Below are 15,176 nucleotides of genomic sequence, written 5' to 3'. Positions count from 1 at the left end.
GTTACATACCTTCCACCCAAGTAAATTGATTTATGTTTAAGAGATTTGTTTATGAAACACTGGTTGTAACTTATTGCTAGAGTTTTGATGCTATTACAAAGATTAACGCTATTATTTTTCGTTGATTAGGTATTGCATAGATCATAAGGGTTTGGTAAGGGATTTAAGTTTTTACCTCTTGAGTTTTTTTTTTTACTACATTGTGTGACGATTAACGCTATTAGTTCTTATACATGGAGAAATCACAAGAGTTTTTATACTTATGAAAGTAAGATTGCGGATTAAAATCTTTTTATTGCAGGCGCTACAACACAAGAAACTACTCTTTCTAAGTATTTTCTGTACAAGGCTGAGATAGCTGTTCCATACCCTTTCCGACCCAAGTAAAGATTTGCTTCGCTAATATATTTATGTTATAACATAAGATTTAACGCTATTGTTTTTGTTAATTAGGAACAACCTTGCAGAGAAGCTTTTGTAAGGGATTTAACTATATGCCTTCTTAGTTTTTTTTTTGTTATCAATATTACATTAGGTGAAGTTTTTGGTATGCATAGAGAGATCACACGAGTTTTTGATATATTCCAGGTACGAAGACAAGCTTCGACGAGAGTATGTGAAGATCAAATCCGAAGAGACGAGAATACTTGGAGACCAAACCAATACAGAAGGTAATCTTGCCTTATTGAAAGCTTGGAGACCAAAAGCTCACAACTCAATGATCTTGCCTTATTGAAACTTTGTAGGAACAAAGAAAGGCGTTTAGTTTTGTAAACCATTGTTGAACAAAGCAATGACCTTGTCCATTTCAGACTTCTTCAGACACACTCCAATCTCGAGGCCACCTGATCCGTCACGTCTCTCTCCCATTGAGATTCTCTCTCCTTCGATAGAGATAACATCACTCTTAACCGGTCTTCCCCACCCGAAATCCGACTCGTATACTCCCAACCGGGTCGATCCAGCTACCGTCCCGAACTGTGAGCTCTCGCCCTTGCAACTGAATATAGCCCTAAACTCCTCCAGAATCATTTCTATCTTCCGCGAACTCAAGCCTTTCACCAGTTCACTGAGGATCTCCACCGCCGTCAAAAACCCTCTCTCCTCCGCAAATTCCGCCGCCTTGCGTTTGTAGCTACCCGCCGGAAACACGCAGTTCCCCAAGTAGGTCGCCGGAAGCGGCGGGTCCAACCGCTCTCTGAAGTCTCCCATAAACAAGAACGTCACGTATCTCTCCATGTCTCCTCCACGCGCCTTCACAAGGCATGTCCACACGTAGGCGTACGCGATGACAAAAGTAGACAAGTGGAGCTTCTGATATTGACTTTTGACTCTCTCCCGGAGTCTCTCCACGTCATCACGAGACAGCACGAGCGTGGATAGAACGACGTCGTCTTCGAGTTCCTTGGCGGGAATCGGACACAGGCTTCTCCCTTTCATAGTTGTAACAACCTCGACCATCCTCTCGTTGAGTCCGGTTAGACCGGTGAGCCACGACCGGTCAAGAGATGGAGTTAGATTCTCCGGAAGAAGAGAGTTGACTTTGTTCCCTTCCAAGTGTTGTTTACACAAGTGGGCCCAAGCTTTAACGAACATGGTTGCCGTTTTTCCGTCGAAAACTGCATGGTGTGCTGCGAAGCCGATGGAGAATCCGTGGTCAGGGAACAACGTGATCTGCAGAGAGTAAACCGATGCTGAGTCATCGGAAAAGGTTAACTCGGGCACCAAGGTGTGTAAATCGGTGACTGGACGTTGACCATAGCTGGAAAGAAGGGAAAAATCAGATTCGCTCTCGGCGACGGTCAACGACACGGCGTCGTTTGGAGAGACGACGATGCTCGGTGCGGGGTCGTTTGGATCCCAGGTGATGCGGCCGGAGAGAGGGAGGTAGCTGGCGAGGACGAGGGAAAGGGAGAGTTTGAGCTTGGGGAGGATGAAGGAGTGGAAATTCTCACGAGTTGACTCGGCGAGACTGTAGAAGGAGACTCGTTTGACTGGGTTGAATCGTAGCCATGGTAGATCGAAGAAAGTCAACGGGATTTTGAGCGAGTTGGGCGAGTTTAGGACCGAGCCAGCGGCGGGGATGACTCGGGCGACCTCAACAACGACTATTGTCATTGATGTTGCCAGAAAGAGAAAGAAACAAGAGATAAGTTTCTTGTGTAAATGATTGAAAAAGAAACAGGAGACTTGTCGTTTATAGTTTTTATTATTCGAGAAAAGTTAAAAGGTTTTTTTTATAGTAGCTTATCATATCTTCTAGTATCATTCGAAGCCTTCATCTAAAATGGAAAATGGGACAAAATCCTTTTGTAAATGTAGTATGGGAGGGACATTTAAAGGTTTTTAAAGCCTGCAGACTTGTACTTAAGTCTTCAGCTTTCTCTAACTTTTCTTTTTGACCGTTCGATTTCACTGCATGTATCAATCATGTATCAATAACACCCACTTAAACTCTTTTCTTGCTTTTTCTATTGGATCGTTGCTCTGGTCAATTAAAGAATATATCTCTTGTTTTGAATGAGATAAGAATGTTTTGTTGAATGTGTTGATCCCATAATCATGGAAGCAAAAGCATTGTCTAGACACTGTCTACAAGGCTCAAGACACGAATTCGCTAACAAAAACCAAACGAGATTAAACTCTGCCCTCCACCATTTGAGCTCTCTAATAGCGTTCACTTCCTAAACCTTATAGGACATTGTCGTGGCTCACACGTTACCCTCTATTAATATTCACATTATCGTGGATCACACATAACCCTCAGTTAATTTACACACTATTATTGGTTGACATCTCAATTTTGATGCATTTGACACAGGTGATCATAATTTTTATATCAGAATTTGGCAAGATGGATTAGGAAGCTTTCAACAAAATTCGAGAATGTAGCAATTGAGTCTACAGGTGCGGTATGTCGAAGAAAGTTAGATATACTTCTCACTAATCCACTACCTCTTGATGAAATAACCACCAATAAGTTTCTAAAACTGTCAAGTTTTTAAGAAAAATCTAACAATGTTCTAAGCAGTTTAAAAAATGAAATTAACAAATCCTAGTAATAGTACTCTAGATCCATCCCTTAAGCGCAATGGTCCATCTGAATCAGCTTCAACACATGGAGCTGGAATCATCCAGCTCAGTGGTCGGAATTTGACTTTCTGAGTTTTTTAGTGCCCTACAAAAACAAAAACAAAAACAAAAACAAAAATGATACATGAATATACAGAACACATAACCATATCTAAAACAGAGTTTTTTTGGTTTGTTGCAAGCTTACACATCATCACCCTTGTTTGAAAGAATGTTTGAACGCTTTGTCTTTCCTTTTCTAGAAGCATGATGAGATGTTGTCTTCTTTTTCCTCTCAACCTTATTGGCCTTTTTCCTTTCAGCATCCAGAAGAACTTTGAAGCATTTCATCTGTGATTAAAAAGACATGTAATTGACGATAGATTAAGATTAATAGTGATTATCAGCCTCCTAGTTAATATGTCAAAGTTTGTAAAGACATGAAAAAGTTTATCGAGAGAGGTACCTTGGCATACCCAAAAGCAATCTTGAGGGCTTTTCTTCCCTCAGAGACAAGTTCTTCATCATCATCATCATAGTTCAGACCCTGTTGGAAGGGTAGTGAGTTAAAAGCTTTGAGCAATAATGCCAAACGAAAGGACAAGACAGAGAGGTCTTTTACCTGAGACCTAAGCATTGATTTTCCAAGCTTTTTCAACACTTGTTTGTCATCCACAAACTTCAAGAGAGCAGCAGGACAAGCGTCTAACTCAGCTAGAATGGGTTCAACTTCAGGATCTTTTCTAATTTGGGCAACACGCTCAGCAAATTCCTCCAGTGCTCCAGGTTTCCCGAGATTCTCGAAAGACGCACGAGGATCCTGAGACAAAGAAAACGAAATTATCATCCGGATCATCATCATCATCGTCGAGCTTATAATAATGCACTAGTACCTGCCGCGCGTGATCCTGAAGGCGCTGAAACATTTGCCCCATGTTGCTCAACTGTTCTTGATCAAACTTAGCGCCTGGATTACATCTGCTAAGCTCCAGGATATATGCAGGATCCTCACGCATTTTCTCACCATGTTCTCTCGCACAAGTCTGGTGTTTTAAGCCAAGTAGACACAATAAACCATCAAAGAATGAAACCTTTCAATAACCCAAAACAAAACATGTAAGAATGAAAAGAAAAGAGAAGTTACCTCGAAATCTTCCATAGCCTTCATGGCTGGGAAATCCAAAGCATCGAATTTAAGGGCAGGCGAGGTAATTTTACTCGAATCTGCCGAGAAGAAGAAACAAAACCACCGAATATTACTACACAATAATCGCATGTGACTAGTACGCTTTAGATCAAGACAACAAAAGTACCTGGACAAGGAAGAGTTTTCTCTGAACCTGAAGCCATCTGATCTGTCTGAAAACCCTAGAAAAGAAAATTCACAAAGATCCACATAGACTTTATTCAGAATGCCAAACACTCAACAAGCAAGTCGAAACATTTATCCGAAGAATTAATCCAGCAAAGGAAGGTGGTGGGGACGATATATACCTATTGAAACTCAAATCGAACAAGGAAGACAGCAGAAGGGATTTGCAGAGGAAAAATCAGAAAAGAAGATATTTATAGGTTCCCTCTTTTAAAATTTTCCCAAAACTCATAATTAAAAATACATTAGGAGTAAAGATATCATTATTTTGACAGAGTTACCCTTAATTTGTATAATTAATTTTTAAAACGCTGATAATTATACAATTACAAGTTGCATAGTTAATTAAAAAGCAAAATCCACATAATTCTAAATATCTATCAATAGTTTTTTTTGTCAGCATAGTTAACCTTAATGTCTTTTCTTTTTTTAATTTCTCCAACAGAAGTATATTGCTGGACAAGTATAGTCACAACTAGCAATGATTGCATTGTTTATTACACTAGGCACATACGAATTGAATAAGAAGGATAAGTTTGCTGGGATGCCTTGAGTGGCAAGTATGTCTGTTAATTTGTTTGATTCCCTTTGAATTCATTGAACTTTATATCTCATAGACAATAAATCAATGAATTCATTCCCTTTGACCATTGGCTTAAGTAATACATATAACAACAACTTTGTCACCGGCTCTGCTGATATTTATGGCTGTACACATTCAATGGAAAGTAACGGAAACTGATGATGCTATGTTTGTCAGACTAAATGGTACTTAAAGGCAGCAGCAGAAGGCGGAAATGTAAGAGTAATGAAAAACATCACGCCCTATTACTTGGTGGGAGAAGGATTATCTCAAAACCATAACCTAGCAAGAAACAGATGAAACGAGCAGCTTTTCACGGCCAGAGTAAAGCTCTAACTTATTAAGAGTTCTATCTCTATTTTCTTAATTCTACCAAAGTTTCTATTTTTTCCATATGTAGACCATGTTAGAGTAATCGACAAGAAAAGAAACAAAAGGATTTATGCAATAAAGTTTGATTTCGATTTTAGATTTATGCGAGTTAAGAGTGTAACTGTTGAAACTAGGCGATTAGCTTTCTGCACCAAAGCTAATAAGTGGCGTGCATTACAAGCTATTCGCTGAGTCTCCATCACAAGATTCACTACGCTCATAGAGTAGTATTTGGCCATATTTCAAAATTGCGTCTCCCTATGGCTTCAGAGTTCCATGCTCTTGACAATGAACGCAGTTTAATACTCTAGCAGCTAAAGTGACTCCACAACTAATCACACCACGCGTAACCGATCAAAATTCAATCTAGACAGCCATTATAACGAACATATGTCCGAAGCAAATTCACAATATGCAACAGAAATGCAGGTAACACCCAAACATGTTCAAAACATGCATATCTCAATGTCATAAAACCACTTAAAATTTTCCGACAAAGATTCATTACTAAACATCCAACAATAAAACCAAAAAGAGAAGATAAAATTTCGATAAAACCTAAGCAGTGAGCACAACAGCACCACCAGCTTCCTTAATCTTCTTCTCCGCCGTCTTCGAGATAAGCTTCGCCTTCACAACAAAAGGCTTGTTCTCAGGCAAATGACCTTTCCCCAACACCTTGAAGAACCCGTGCTGCGTCACGTCGATCAACGGCACCTTATCCTTCGTGGACTTCGCCTTCACGTCCTCGGGGACGAGCGACCAAAGCCTGTCGAGGTTCACGATCGGGCAGTAGAACTTGTTGCGGAGCTTGTGGAAGTACCGCATACCGACTTTACCGAAGTAACCGGGATGGTACTTGTCGAAGAGGATCCTGTGGTGGTGCATACCTCCGGCGTTACCGCGACCTCCGGGATGCTTGCGGTGCTTTCCGATACGACCGTGTCCGGCGCTGACGTGACCACGCTTCTTCCTGTTCTTCTTGAATCTCGTCGTCATTTCCGCCGATCAGTGACTCCTCTCGAGGTTTTCTCCTGCGGCTAGGGTTTCAAGAAGAGTAGAGTTATAAAGTGACTCACTCTCTTCAGCTTTCGTAGGGTTTAGGTCTTTTAGATGGGCCTAATATGATATAAGCCCAATAATAATATCTCTTTTTCATTTTCAACTTTGCTATTGAAACGACGTCGTTCGAATAGGAAAGTTCACTTCAGCTAGGATTTACATATTTTACCTGGGCTTTCAAGTGGTATGGGCCTAATAAGATATGAGCCCAATAATAATATCCCTTCATTTTCAAACGTGCTCTTGAAACGACGTTCGTTCAAAGACGAAGAGATCAACACCACATGATTGAATCTCCACGCGCCATTTGTCACGCGCCGGCTCCCCTTGTGGCTGATGAACTCGGTGGTGGATCTCCATGGGCCCCACCTCGGGTTTTGTGGATCGTCTTGGATGATACGTAGCTTCCTTGCGTTACGTCCTTCTTCAATTTCCCAAAACGACGCGTTTCATTTCTGTCTTCTCCTCCAAGTCGTGGAGCTTTCTTCGTCTCACGACGTCGTTTCATGGCTCTTCAGGTACTCGGCTGCACGAGTCGCCGCCCCATCCACATCTCCCTCCACCGACGGTGCTCCATTATCGCCACCAGTGACATCAAAAGGAAGAATCTCCGATTCAAACCGAAACAATCATTTTCTCTTCAATTCTCCATTAGAAAACACCGGTTATCTCCGGTTAACTGCTCGACGGTGAATGGAGCAGCAGTGGGAAGCTCGGAGTATTACCAAGGAGAAGGAGACTCCGTTTCGTTTCCGGAGAGAATCCGGCACTTTGTTGGCTTCCTCCGGTCGATATTGCCAGGCGGAAGCTGGTGGAGATTCTCGGAAGAAGTCGATAGTAGGTTCGTAGCGGAGCCGGTGACTGTGTGGCGTGCGCTAACTCGGATCTGGGAGCTTGTGGCTGAGGATCGGTGGGTTATCTTCGCTGCGTTTTCCACTCTCATCGTTGCTGCGGTGCGTGGCTGGCTTCTTCCTTATTCATGTTGCTTCGTTGACTTGAGCTCCTCTCGTGGAGTGCATTGAGACTAGCTTTGTAGGATTGAAACTGGTTAAGCTGAGTATATATATATGTGTAGTTGTAGAGAAGAAAGCTACAAGCAGAATGAAACATTCGCTTGGACTCACAAAATGATTTAGCTTATATGTATATAGATCATTCATTAGTCTACCGAATTAATTTTAAAATATTGATAGATAATTTACTTCCAGTCGATAATTGTGTCTAGACCCCCTAAGTTTCAGGAACGGCCATGTGTTATATTCAGAATCAGAATTAGAATCTTTCCTTGCCTTATCTTTGTTTTACTCTCTGCCTGTTTCAGCTTTCAGAGATATCTATTCCACATTTCTTGACGGCTTCGATATTCTCGGCTCAAAGTGGTGATATCACTGTGTTTCATCGGAATGTCAAGCTCTTGATTGTGCTTTGTGTTACTTCAGGCATTTGCAGGTCAACATCTTGTATGGTCAAATGCTTGTCCCTGTTTTTTTTTTTTTTTTAGAGGGTTGTTCTTGCTGTCTTATCAGTTTCCTCTTTTTGAGAGTCTTTTACAAAATGTTCTACCTTTTGATATTGTGGACCTCCTCACGCAACTCTTTGTTCAATTCTTGATTCTAGTGGCATACGAGGATGCTTCTTTGGGATTGCTAACATGATACTTGTGAGTTTAGTTCCCACTTCCCTTTCTATTTGTTGTTTTAATCTCCTCAAGAGTGATCGGTCTCGTTCTACTTTGTAGGTGAAACGAATGAGGGAAACGCTATACTCCACTCTTCTCCTCCAGGTCGTGAAAGTTCTTTGCTGTTCTATAATTCTTAAAACTTGGTTTACCTTTAATATTTGAAATTACTCTTGCTAACCTAACTGGGCATTGATCAGGATATATCCTTTTTCGACTCTCAAACTGTTGGTGACTTAACAAGCAGACTAGGGTCGGACTGTCAGCAAGTCTCGAGGGTCATTGGAAATGATCTGAACATGATATTTCGCAATGTTCTTCAGGTCTTCTTCTTATCAATAATAAGTTACATCTCGCCTAAAGCGTGCTTGGTGCATGATTGACATGTATCTGTATGTTTACCTTCTTTCTTTTAGGGTACAGGGGCTTTAGTTTATTTGTTGATCCTGTCCTGGCCCCTTGGTGTCTGCACATTGGTGATTTGTTGTACTTTGGCAGCGGTTATGTTTGTTTACGGGATGTGAGTTTCTGCTATTACTTTGTTTTTTTTTTATTAGATGATTCACCTGGCTGCTCAACTGATACGTATGCATAGTAGGAAAATAAAGTGGCATCTGCTAATGTTGTAGGTACCAAAAGAAGACAGCGAAGCTAATTCAGGAGATCACAGCTTCTGCAAATGAAGTAGATTGCTTTGAAACTCTTTATCTTCATTTTTTGTCAAGATGTATTATCCTGATATGTGTCTTATGCAATTAATTCTTTGCTTATAACTGCTCTCTGGATCTGCAAGGTCGCTCAAGAGACATACTCTTTGATGAGAACTGTTCGTGTATATGGGACTGAGAAGCAAGAGCTTAAAAGGTGCAATGTGATACCATGAAACCCTTGAAAGTCTCTTGATCTTTTGTTTCTGGTGAAATTTTGCGTAGGCCCATTCTGTTTCAAGAACAGGTTCTGTTTACGTCCTGACATAAATTTTATCTCCTTCTGTTGTTGAAAGGTATAATCACTGGCTTCAGAAAATGGCCGATGTAAGTTTGAGACAGAGTGCTGCATATGGTATTTGGAATTGGAGCTTCAACACTTTATACCACGCCACTCAGGTTCCTCGCATATAACCCTGTTTTGCATAAGTACATTCACCCTTGATGATGCTCATGCTAAGAATGTGACAAGATCCATCATTTGTTTCTTTTATAGATTATTGCTGTATTGGTTGGAGGAGTGTCTATCTTAGCCGGTCAAATAACAGCAGAAAAGCTGACAAAGTTTCTGTTATATAGTGAATGGTTAATCTATGCAACATGGTGGGTAGGAGATAATTTATCGAATTTGATGCAATCAGTTGGAGCGAGTGAAAAGGTCTTCCAAATGATGGATCTCAGGCCAAGTGATCAATTCATATCCAAAGGTAAGGTTCCGTTTTTTTTTTGGCAAAGAGCAGTATATTTTATAAATATGTTGACCATTTTTGAGATTGATGGGAGCTTGAGTTTGGTTGTAATCCGTTGATAACCCTTAAGAGTCAAACCTCTTCAATGATGAACCACCGAGTAGATCACTTTGGACTTCTTTTCCTGCCTTGACCATGTAATGTATTTTTATTTATCAACTTTTTGCAGGAACGAGACTGCAGAGACTGACAGGACATATCGAGTTTGTAAATGTGTCGTTCTCCTACCCTTCAAGAGAAGAGGTGTGACTGCATTTATGTTGAAACTTTTTCAGTCTAACCTGTTACCTCTAACTTTCCGCTTTTGTGTGGATATCCTTGAACCAAATTTTCAGTGTCTAAACAAATCATATCATATGTAAATATCTCAGGTGGCAGTGCTTCAAAACTTGAGCATTTCTGTGCGTCCTGGGGAAGTGGTAGCAATCGTAAGTATTTATCTCAAAAGTAGTCCGACGTTGGCACTGATTTACTTGGAATGTATCGGAAGTGATTTGTTTACAAATCTGTTGTGTTCAGGTTGGTCTAAGTGGCAGTGGCAAAAGCACAGTGGTTAGTCTTTTGCTGCAACTGTACGAACCAAAAAGCGGCCAGGTAGGTTATTCAAACTAACTGTAAAACAACCTTTTTTAAGCCTTTCCTTCCTTAAGGCTTCCTCTTTGAATTCCAGATTCTACTGGATGGGGTTCCTTTGCAAGATTTGGATGTCAAGTGGCTAAGGCAAAGAATCGGATACGTGGGGCAGGAACCAAAACTCTTCCGCACAGACATCGGTTCCAACATCAAGTACGGATGTGATCGGAATGTAACGCAAGAAGATATAGTATGGGCTGCAAAACAAGCCTATGCACATGACTTCATCACAGCGCTTCCCAATGGGTACAACACAATTGTTGATGATGATTTACTCAGTGGAGGGCAGAAACAGCGGATTGCCATTGCTCGTGCCATCCTTAGAGATCCTAAAATACTCATCCTAGATGAAGCCACAAGTGCACTTGATGCAGAGAGCGAACACAACGTTAAGGTAAAATCCACTCTAGTGCCTAAAAGAAACATTAGTTAAAATGCATGAAGTCTCAACCCTTTGTCTCTTCCAGGGAGTACTTCGTTCTATCGGAAGCGACACAGCAACAAAGAGAAGTGTCATAGTGATAGCACACAGGTATCTTTTTCTTACACCGACATGTTTTGATGATTGGTTTAATGACATCTTCAACATTATGTTCCTTCAGACTTTCTACAATTAAAGCTGCGGATAGAATAGTGGCTATGGACAGTGGACGAGTCGTTGAGGTAACTGATTTTGTTCAGTTCATTGAAAACCATTGAGCTCTGTGTTTTTAACTGTTACGTTTTGTGTGCAAAACAGATGGGCAATCACGAAGAGCTTATGAGCAAAGATGGGTTATACGCGAGATTGACTAAGAGACAAGCCGATGCTGTTGTATGATTGATCATCATCTAAGCTTACACATGCAATACAGTTCATGAATAGTGTCATGATTAATGTTTTTGATGGTCATGAAGAAATGTAATGATAGAAAATTGTGTAAAAAGGTGCAACAACTATAGATCATTCTTAACTTCATAGTTCATACTACTGGTTCACTCAATACATGCCGTTTCCTTATAATGAGTGTAAACTACTCGCCGTCTAAAACACTGAAACGACCCGCAGTTTACCAAACGAAACTCTGTTCTCTTTTGTTGGGAAAAGTGTCAATTTCGATCCAAACTATTTCAGTCGTGCCAAATACGACCCGAACAATTGATCAGTGCCAAATACGACCTCAACTCAATTATAATTCAAAAAAACTACCCGAACTTCTTAAAACGTGCTTAAATCTACATTGACTCTAACAGAAGTTAGTCAACCGTTAACAAGATAAAACGACGTCGTTTGATATACGAGGAAAAGTGCCAATTTCGACCCCAACACTCTCAATCGTACCAAATAAGACCCGAACAAATGGTCAGTGCCAAAAACGACCTCAACTCAATTATAATTTAAAAAAAAATTATCCAATTTTTTCTAAAACGTGTCTAAATCTACATTAACTCTAACAGCAGTTAATCAACTTTTAACAAAGATAAGACGATGTTGTTTTGATATATGTATTTTTTTAAAAAATATGTTCATTTCGGGATTCAAATCCGTGCTGGAATATCCTTTTAAAGGGGCACACTAACAACTAGACTAAAATAATTTTTTGAAATATTATTACAAATTGAAATTATCCATTATATAAACTACTATTCTTGTTCATCTTATCCAATTTAAAACTTTGGTGATTGCTTTATATATTTTAGTTATTGTTTAATTTGTCTAATATTTTGTACAACATATCTTAGTGAAAGAAAGGTAAAAGGCCTCTTAACATTTTTGAACAAAATATCAAAATATATAATATCAACTTTGAAAACTAAAAAAATCCCACTTAATTTTAAAAATTAAAAATAATTTATATAAGAAAATTGTATAAATAAATTCAAAGTTGTAAGCATATTTAAGATCATATAATAATAAATATTTTATTATTTATATTTTAGTAAGATATAATTTTATTAAAGATATGATAAATAAGAAAAACACGTTAATGTATTTATATAAATCAGAAAAAGTAATAATAAAGATAAGACGATGTTGTTTTGATATATGTATTTTTTTTAAAAATATGTTCATTTCGGGATTCAAATCCGTGCTGGGATATCCTTTTAAAGGGGCACACTAACAACTAGACTAAAATAATTTTTTGAAATATTATTACAAATTGAAATTCTCCATTATATAAACTACTATTCTTGTTCATCTTATCCAATTTAAAACTTTGGTGATTTTAAAAAGTTACTTTTATCTTGTTGTTAGTGTGCCCATTTAAAAGGGTATCCCAGCACGGATTTGAATCCCGAAATGAACATATTTTTAAAAAAAATACATATATGAAAACAACATCGTCTTATCTTTGTTAAAAGTTGATTAACTTCTGTTAGAGTTAATGTAGATTTAGACACGTTTTAGAAAAAAAATTGGATAATTTTTTTTTTAATTATAATTGAGTTGAGGTCGTTTTTGGCACTGACCATTTGTTCGGGTCTTATTTGGCACGATTGAGAGTGTTGGGGTCGAAATTGGCACTTTTCTTCGTATATCAAACGACGTCGTTTTATCTTGTTAACGGTTGACTAACTTCTGTTAGAGTCAATGTAGATTTAGGCACGTTTTAAGAAGTTCAGGTAGTTTTTTTGAATTATAATTGAGTTGAGGTCGTATTTGGCACTGATCAATTGTTCGGGTCGTATTTGGCACGACTGAAATAGTTTGGGTCGAAATTGGCACTTTTCCCCTCTTTTGTTACTACCTCTGTTATCCTCAGCTTACACCTTCATTCTATGATGCTTCATACAATCACTGTTGACTAAGCTAAATACCCAAAAGAAAAGGGCTTGGGCTATATCGAAGGCCCAAACGATGCCTCTATCACAATTATTCAAATTTGCAGTATAACCCTCCAATTTTCCAATCTTCGCGAAAACAGCTCCTTACAGAACACAAAATAAAAAAGCTCCTCATTTTGAAACCCTAGTTCGCAAAACCCCTCTTGTCCGAATATCCCATCACTGCGTCGCCGGATTTCAAAACTCCACCGTGAAAGATGCAGCACGACGAGGTCATATGGCAAGTCATCAGACACAAGCACTGCAGTTACATGGCCAAGTAAGCTCTTCTCTTCACTTCTTCTTCCTCTGTGAACTCTCGTACTGATTGAGATATCTTGCTCCACCTTCGTAGAATCGAAACAGGAATCTTCTGTAGAAACCCTTACAACGTAACGGGTATTTGTAACCGAAGCTCTTGTCCTCTCGCTAACAGCCGTTACGCCACCATTAGAGACCACGATGGTACTACTACTTGACATTTCCTTGTTTAACTTCGTGTTTTGTCTGATTTGGTTTGAATCTCTTAACTTTTGATTTTTTTTTTGTCTTAGGTGTGTTTTATTTGTATATGAAGACAATAGAGAGAGCCCATATGCCAAAGAACTTGTGGGAGAGGGTGAAGTTGCCTAGAAACTACGAGAAGGCTCTTGAAACCATTGACAAGCACTTGGTAATTGGAGCTTAAATTTGATTATATCTTGATGCAACAAGAGTAGAGGTTTTTATTCTGTTTTATTTTTGTTGTAGTTGTATTGGCCTAAGTTATTACAGCACAAGATCAAACAAAGACTGACCAAAATGACTCAGATGCGTATTCGTATGAGGAAACTTGCTCTCAAGACAAGGTTTGGTCCTTGTTTTGGTAATATGCAGCTTCCTAGTTCTGTTGGGTTTTGATTGTTTGATGGTGTTGGTTTTGTTTCATAGGGAGAAGATAATGACGACACCAAGGAGGGATATCAAGAGAGAATTAAGAAGAGAGGAGAAGGCTGTTAAAGCAGCAGTCTTGGATAAGGTCACCTATCTATTTTCGCTTTTTGTGTATTGTCTGTTTGCTTTTGTCTCTGTTTTGTTCCTTCATAAGATGATTTCTCTCGACTGATCAGGCTATCGAGACCGAGTTGCTAGAGCGTTTGAAGAAGGGTATTTATGGTGACATATACAACTACCCGGAGCTTGAGTGGAACAAGGTTCTTGATGAAGAAAAGAAATTGGCAGAAGGTGTTGAGGAGGAGGAAGAAGAGGAGGTACTTTTATCTAACCGTGTACAGGAAAAATTGATATTGAGTTATTTTCTCTGTTTTGTTGACATAGAACCGCACTCCACTTTGTTTAAAATGTTCTTTGTTGAATGAACTATCAGGAGCCAGAGATTGAATATGTTGAAGGATATGAAGAGCTTGAAGAAGAGGAAGATATGGAAGATTTCTCTGGTTTTCCCTCTAAGATGTCTAACTTCAACGATGATGAACATGGTAAAACTCATTATACAAAATTCGTATTTCTTGTGAGTTTTTTAGTCAGGTAAGGTCTTTCTCATGGTGGATTTATTTACAAAGCCACAATTTTTTTAATATAGATTCAGCTGATGAGGAGGAAGACGACGACGATGATGGTGAGGAGCAAGTTGTGATTCATAAAAAAGGAAAGAGAGATTCAAGAAAGTCTGATGATCCTGGAAAATCAAAGAAGAAGAAGAAGAGAGTAGTTGTTGAGGTGAGATTTCACACTTTGTGTTGAATTGTTGAGTTACTTTGTGTTGTCTATATCTTCTTATGTGCCTGTCTTATCTCTTTCAGATGGAGCAAGAAGATGGAGACGTGATGCGAACCCTGAAAACCGCAAGCTGAGCTTAGATCCCAAAAAACATGAAGCTTTTTGCAGAAGAAAGTGTAGTTTGTTTTTGTTTTGTTGTGCTGCTGAGGGACAAGAGAAGAGGAAAGCTTTCTGGACAAGAGAAGAGGAAAGCTTTCTTCTTGACAGTGTTAAAGTGTTGAAGGCCTTCCAGTTTTTTGCACCCTTTTCGTTTTTATGTATTGTAATACTTAATTTGCTCTGACGTTTGAATTTTATATATACTTCTCAAAATGAATCATTTTCTTTGACATAACTGAAACATGAACTCTCTATTGTTTCGACT

The 15,176-nt window shown here is 39.1% G+C and overlaps 5 protein-coding genes across 9 annotated transcripts; 2 read left to right on the top strand and 3 right to left on the bottom strand.

Moving 5' to 3' along the window:
- Window positions 1–482: 482 nt before the first annotated feature.
- Window positions 483–2,346, bottom strand: LOC103830881 (phenolic glucoside malonyltransferase 2). Its single transcript, XM_009106703.3, has one exon. The coding sequence runs from the start codon at window positions 2,116–2,118 to the stop codon at window positions 763–765; it is 1,356 nt and encodes a 451-aa protein (XP_009104951.1). The 5' UTR covers window positions 2,119–2,346; the 3' UTR covers window positions 483–762.
- Window positions 2,347–2,915: 569 nt separating this feature from the next.
- LOC103831460 (ankyrin repeat domain-containing protein 2B) lies at window positions 2,916–5,524 on the bottom strand. 4 transcript variants are annotated; one of them, XM_009107342.3, is made up of 8 exons: window positions 4,567–5,524; window positions 4,386–4,440; window positions 4,217–4,296; window positions 3,966–4,115; window positions 3,695–3,892; window positions 3,539–3,619; window positions 3,281–3,423; window positions 2,916–3,178 (listed from the first exon to the last, which is right to left on the bottom strand). In XM_009107342.3, exons 2-8 carry the CDS (start codon window positions 4,420–4,422, stop codon window positions 3,112–3,114), a joined length of 756 nt encoding a protein of 251 aa, XP_009105590.2. In that variant the 5' UTR covers window positions 4,423–4,440; window positions 4,567–5,524; the 3' UTR covers window positions 2,916–3,111. The 4 variants fall into 4 exon arrangements, with proteins under 4 accessions (XP_009105590.2, XP_033130540.1, XP_033130541.1 ...); XM_033274649.1 differs by having other exon boundaries at window positions 3,539–3,892; XM_033274650.1 differs by having other exon boundaries at window positions 4,217–5,524.
- Window positions 5,525–5,759: 235 nt separating this feature from the next.
- LOC103830880 (60S ribosomal protein L27a-3) lies at window positions 5,760–6,474 on the bottom strand. The gene has a single exon (XM_009106701.3). The coding sequence runs from the start codon at window positions 6,396–6,398 to the stop codon at window positions 5,958–5,960; it is 441 nt and encodes a 146-aa protein (XP_009104949.1). The 5' UTR covers window positions 6,399–6,474; the 3' UTR covers window positions 5,760–5,957.
- A 339-nt stretch (window positions 6,475–6,813) lies between these two features.
- LOC103830879 (ABC transporter B family member 26, chloroplastic) lies at window positions 6,814–11,207 on the top strand. 2 transcript variants are annotated; one of them, XM_009106700.3, is made up of 17 exons: window positions 6,814–7,414; window positions 7,783–7,910; window positions 8,079–8,121; window positions 8,200–8,244; window positions 8,340–8,462; window positions 8,556–8,659; window positions 8,769–8,823; window positions 8,933–9,003; window positions 9,143–9,245; window positions 9,343–9,553; window positions 9,765–9,838; window positions 9,967–10,023; window positions 10,115–10,189; window positions 10,266–10,622; window positions 10,696–10,760; window positions 10,831–10,891; window positions 10,968–11,207. In XM_009106700.3, the coding sequence occupies exons 1-17, from the start codon at window positions 6,968–6,970 to the stop codon at window positions 11,046–11,048; spliced, it is 2,100 nt and encodes a 699-aa protein (XP_009104948.1). In that variant the 5' UTR covers window positions 6,814–6,967; the 3' UTR covers window positions 11,049–11,207. The 2 variants fall into 2 exon arrangements, with proteins under 2 accessions (XP_009104948.1, XP_018508490.1); XM_018652974.2 differs by lacking the exon at window positions 6,814–7,414 and having other exon boundaries at window positions 7,783–7,921.
- A 1,888-nt stretch (window positions 11,208–13,095) lies between these two features.
- Window positions 13,096–15,146, top strand: LOC103830878 (protein mak16). The gene is made up of 9 exons (XM_009106699.2): window positions 13,096–13,313; window positions 13,389–13,498; window positions 13,588–13,706; window positions 13,784–13,881; window positions 13,964–14,051; window positions 14,143–14,283; window positions 14,400–14,511; window positions 14,616–14,752; window positions 14,836–15,146. The coding sequence occupies exons 1-9, from the start codon at window positions 13,252–13,254 to the stop codon at window positions 14,884–14,886; spliced, it is 918 nt and encodes a 305-aa protein (XP_009104947.1). The 5' UTR covers window positions 13,096–13,251; the 3' UTR covers window positions 14,887–15,146.
- Window positions 15,147–15,176: the final 30 nt, after the last annotated feature.

This window comes from Brassica rapa, chromosome A07, assembly GCF_000309985.2.
Source record: "Brassica rapa cultivar Chiifu-401-42 chromosome A07, CAAS_Brap_v3.01, whole genome shotgun sequence".
Lineage (NCBI taxonomy): Eukaryota > Viridiplantae > Streptophyta > Magnoliopsida > Brassicales > Brassicaceae > Brassica > Brassica rapa.
The sequence above is the reverse complement of the archived record's forward strand: the minus strand, read 5'-3'. Positions and strand labels throughout refer to the sequence as shown.

Coding starts and splice junctions, on each gene's coding strand:
- LOC103830881 (XM_009106703.3), bottom strand. CDS start 2,118: ATGACAATAGTCGTTGTTGAGGTCGCCCGAGTCATCCCCGCCGCTGGC.
- LOC103831460 (XM_033274648.1), bottom strand. CDS start 4,348: ATGCGATTATTGTGTAGTAATATTCGGTGGTTTTGTTTCTTCTTCTCG. Junction 4,116..4,216: donor AGGCTATGGAAGATTTCGAG/GTAACTTCTCTT, acceptor TTAAAACACCAG/ACTTGTGCGAGAGAACATGG. Junction 3,179..3,280: donor TCAAACAAGGGTGATGATGT/GTAAGCTTGCAA, acceptor TTGTTTTTGTAG/GGCACTAAAAAACTCAGAAA.
- LOC103830879 (XM_009106700.3), top strand. CDS start 6,968: ATGGCTCTTCAGGTACTCGGCTGCACGAGTCGCCGCCCCATCCACATC. Junction 9,004..9,142: donor GAGAAGCAAGAGCTTAAAAG/GTGCAATGTGAT, acceptor TGTTGTTGAAAG/GTATAATCACTGGCTTCAGA. Junction 10,623..10,695: donor AGAGCGAACACAACGTTAAG/GTAAAATCCACT, acceptor TGTCTCTTCCAG/GGAGTACTTCGTTCTATCGG.
- LOC103830880 (XM_009106701.3), bottom strand. CDS start 6,398: ATGACGACGAGATTCAAGAAGAACAGGAAGAAGCGTGGTCACGTCAGC.
- LOC103830878 (XM_009106699.2), top strand. CDS start 13,252: ATGCAGCACGACGAGGTCATATGGCAAGTCATCAGACACAAGCACTGC. Junction 14,512..14,615: donor CTTCAACGATGATGAACATG/GTAAAACTCATT, acceptor TTTTTAATATAG/ATTCAGCTGATGAGGAGGAA. Junction 14,753..14,835: donor AGAAGAGAGTAGTTGTTGAG/GTGAGATTTCAC, acceptor TATCTCTTTCAG/ATGGAGCAAGAAGATGGAGA.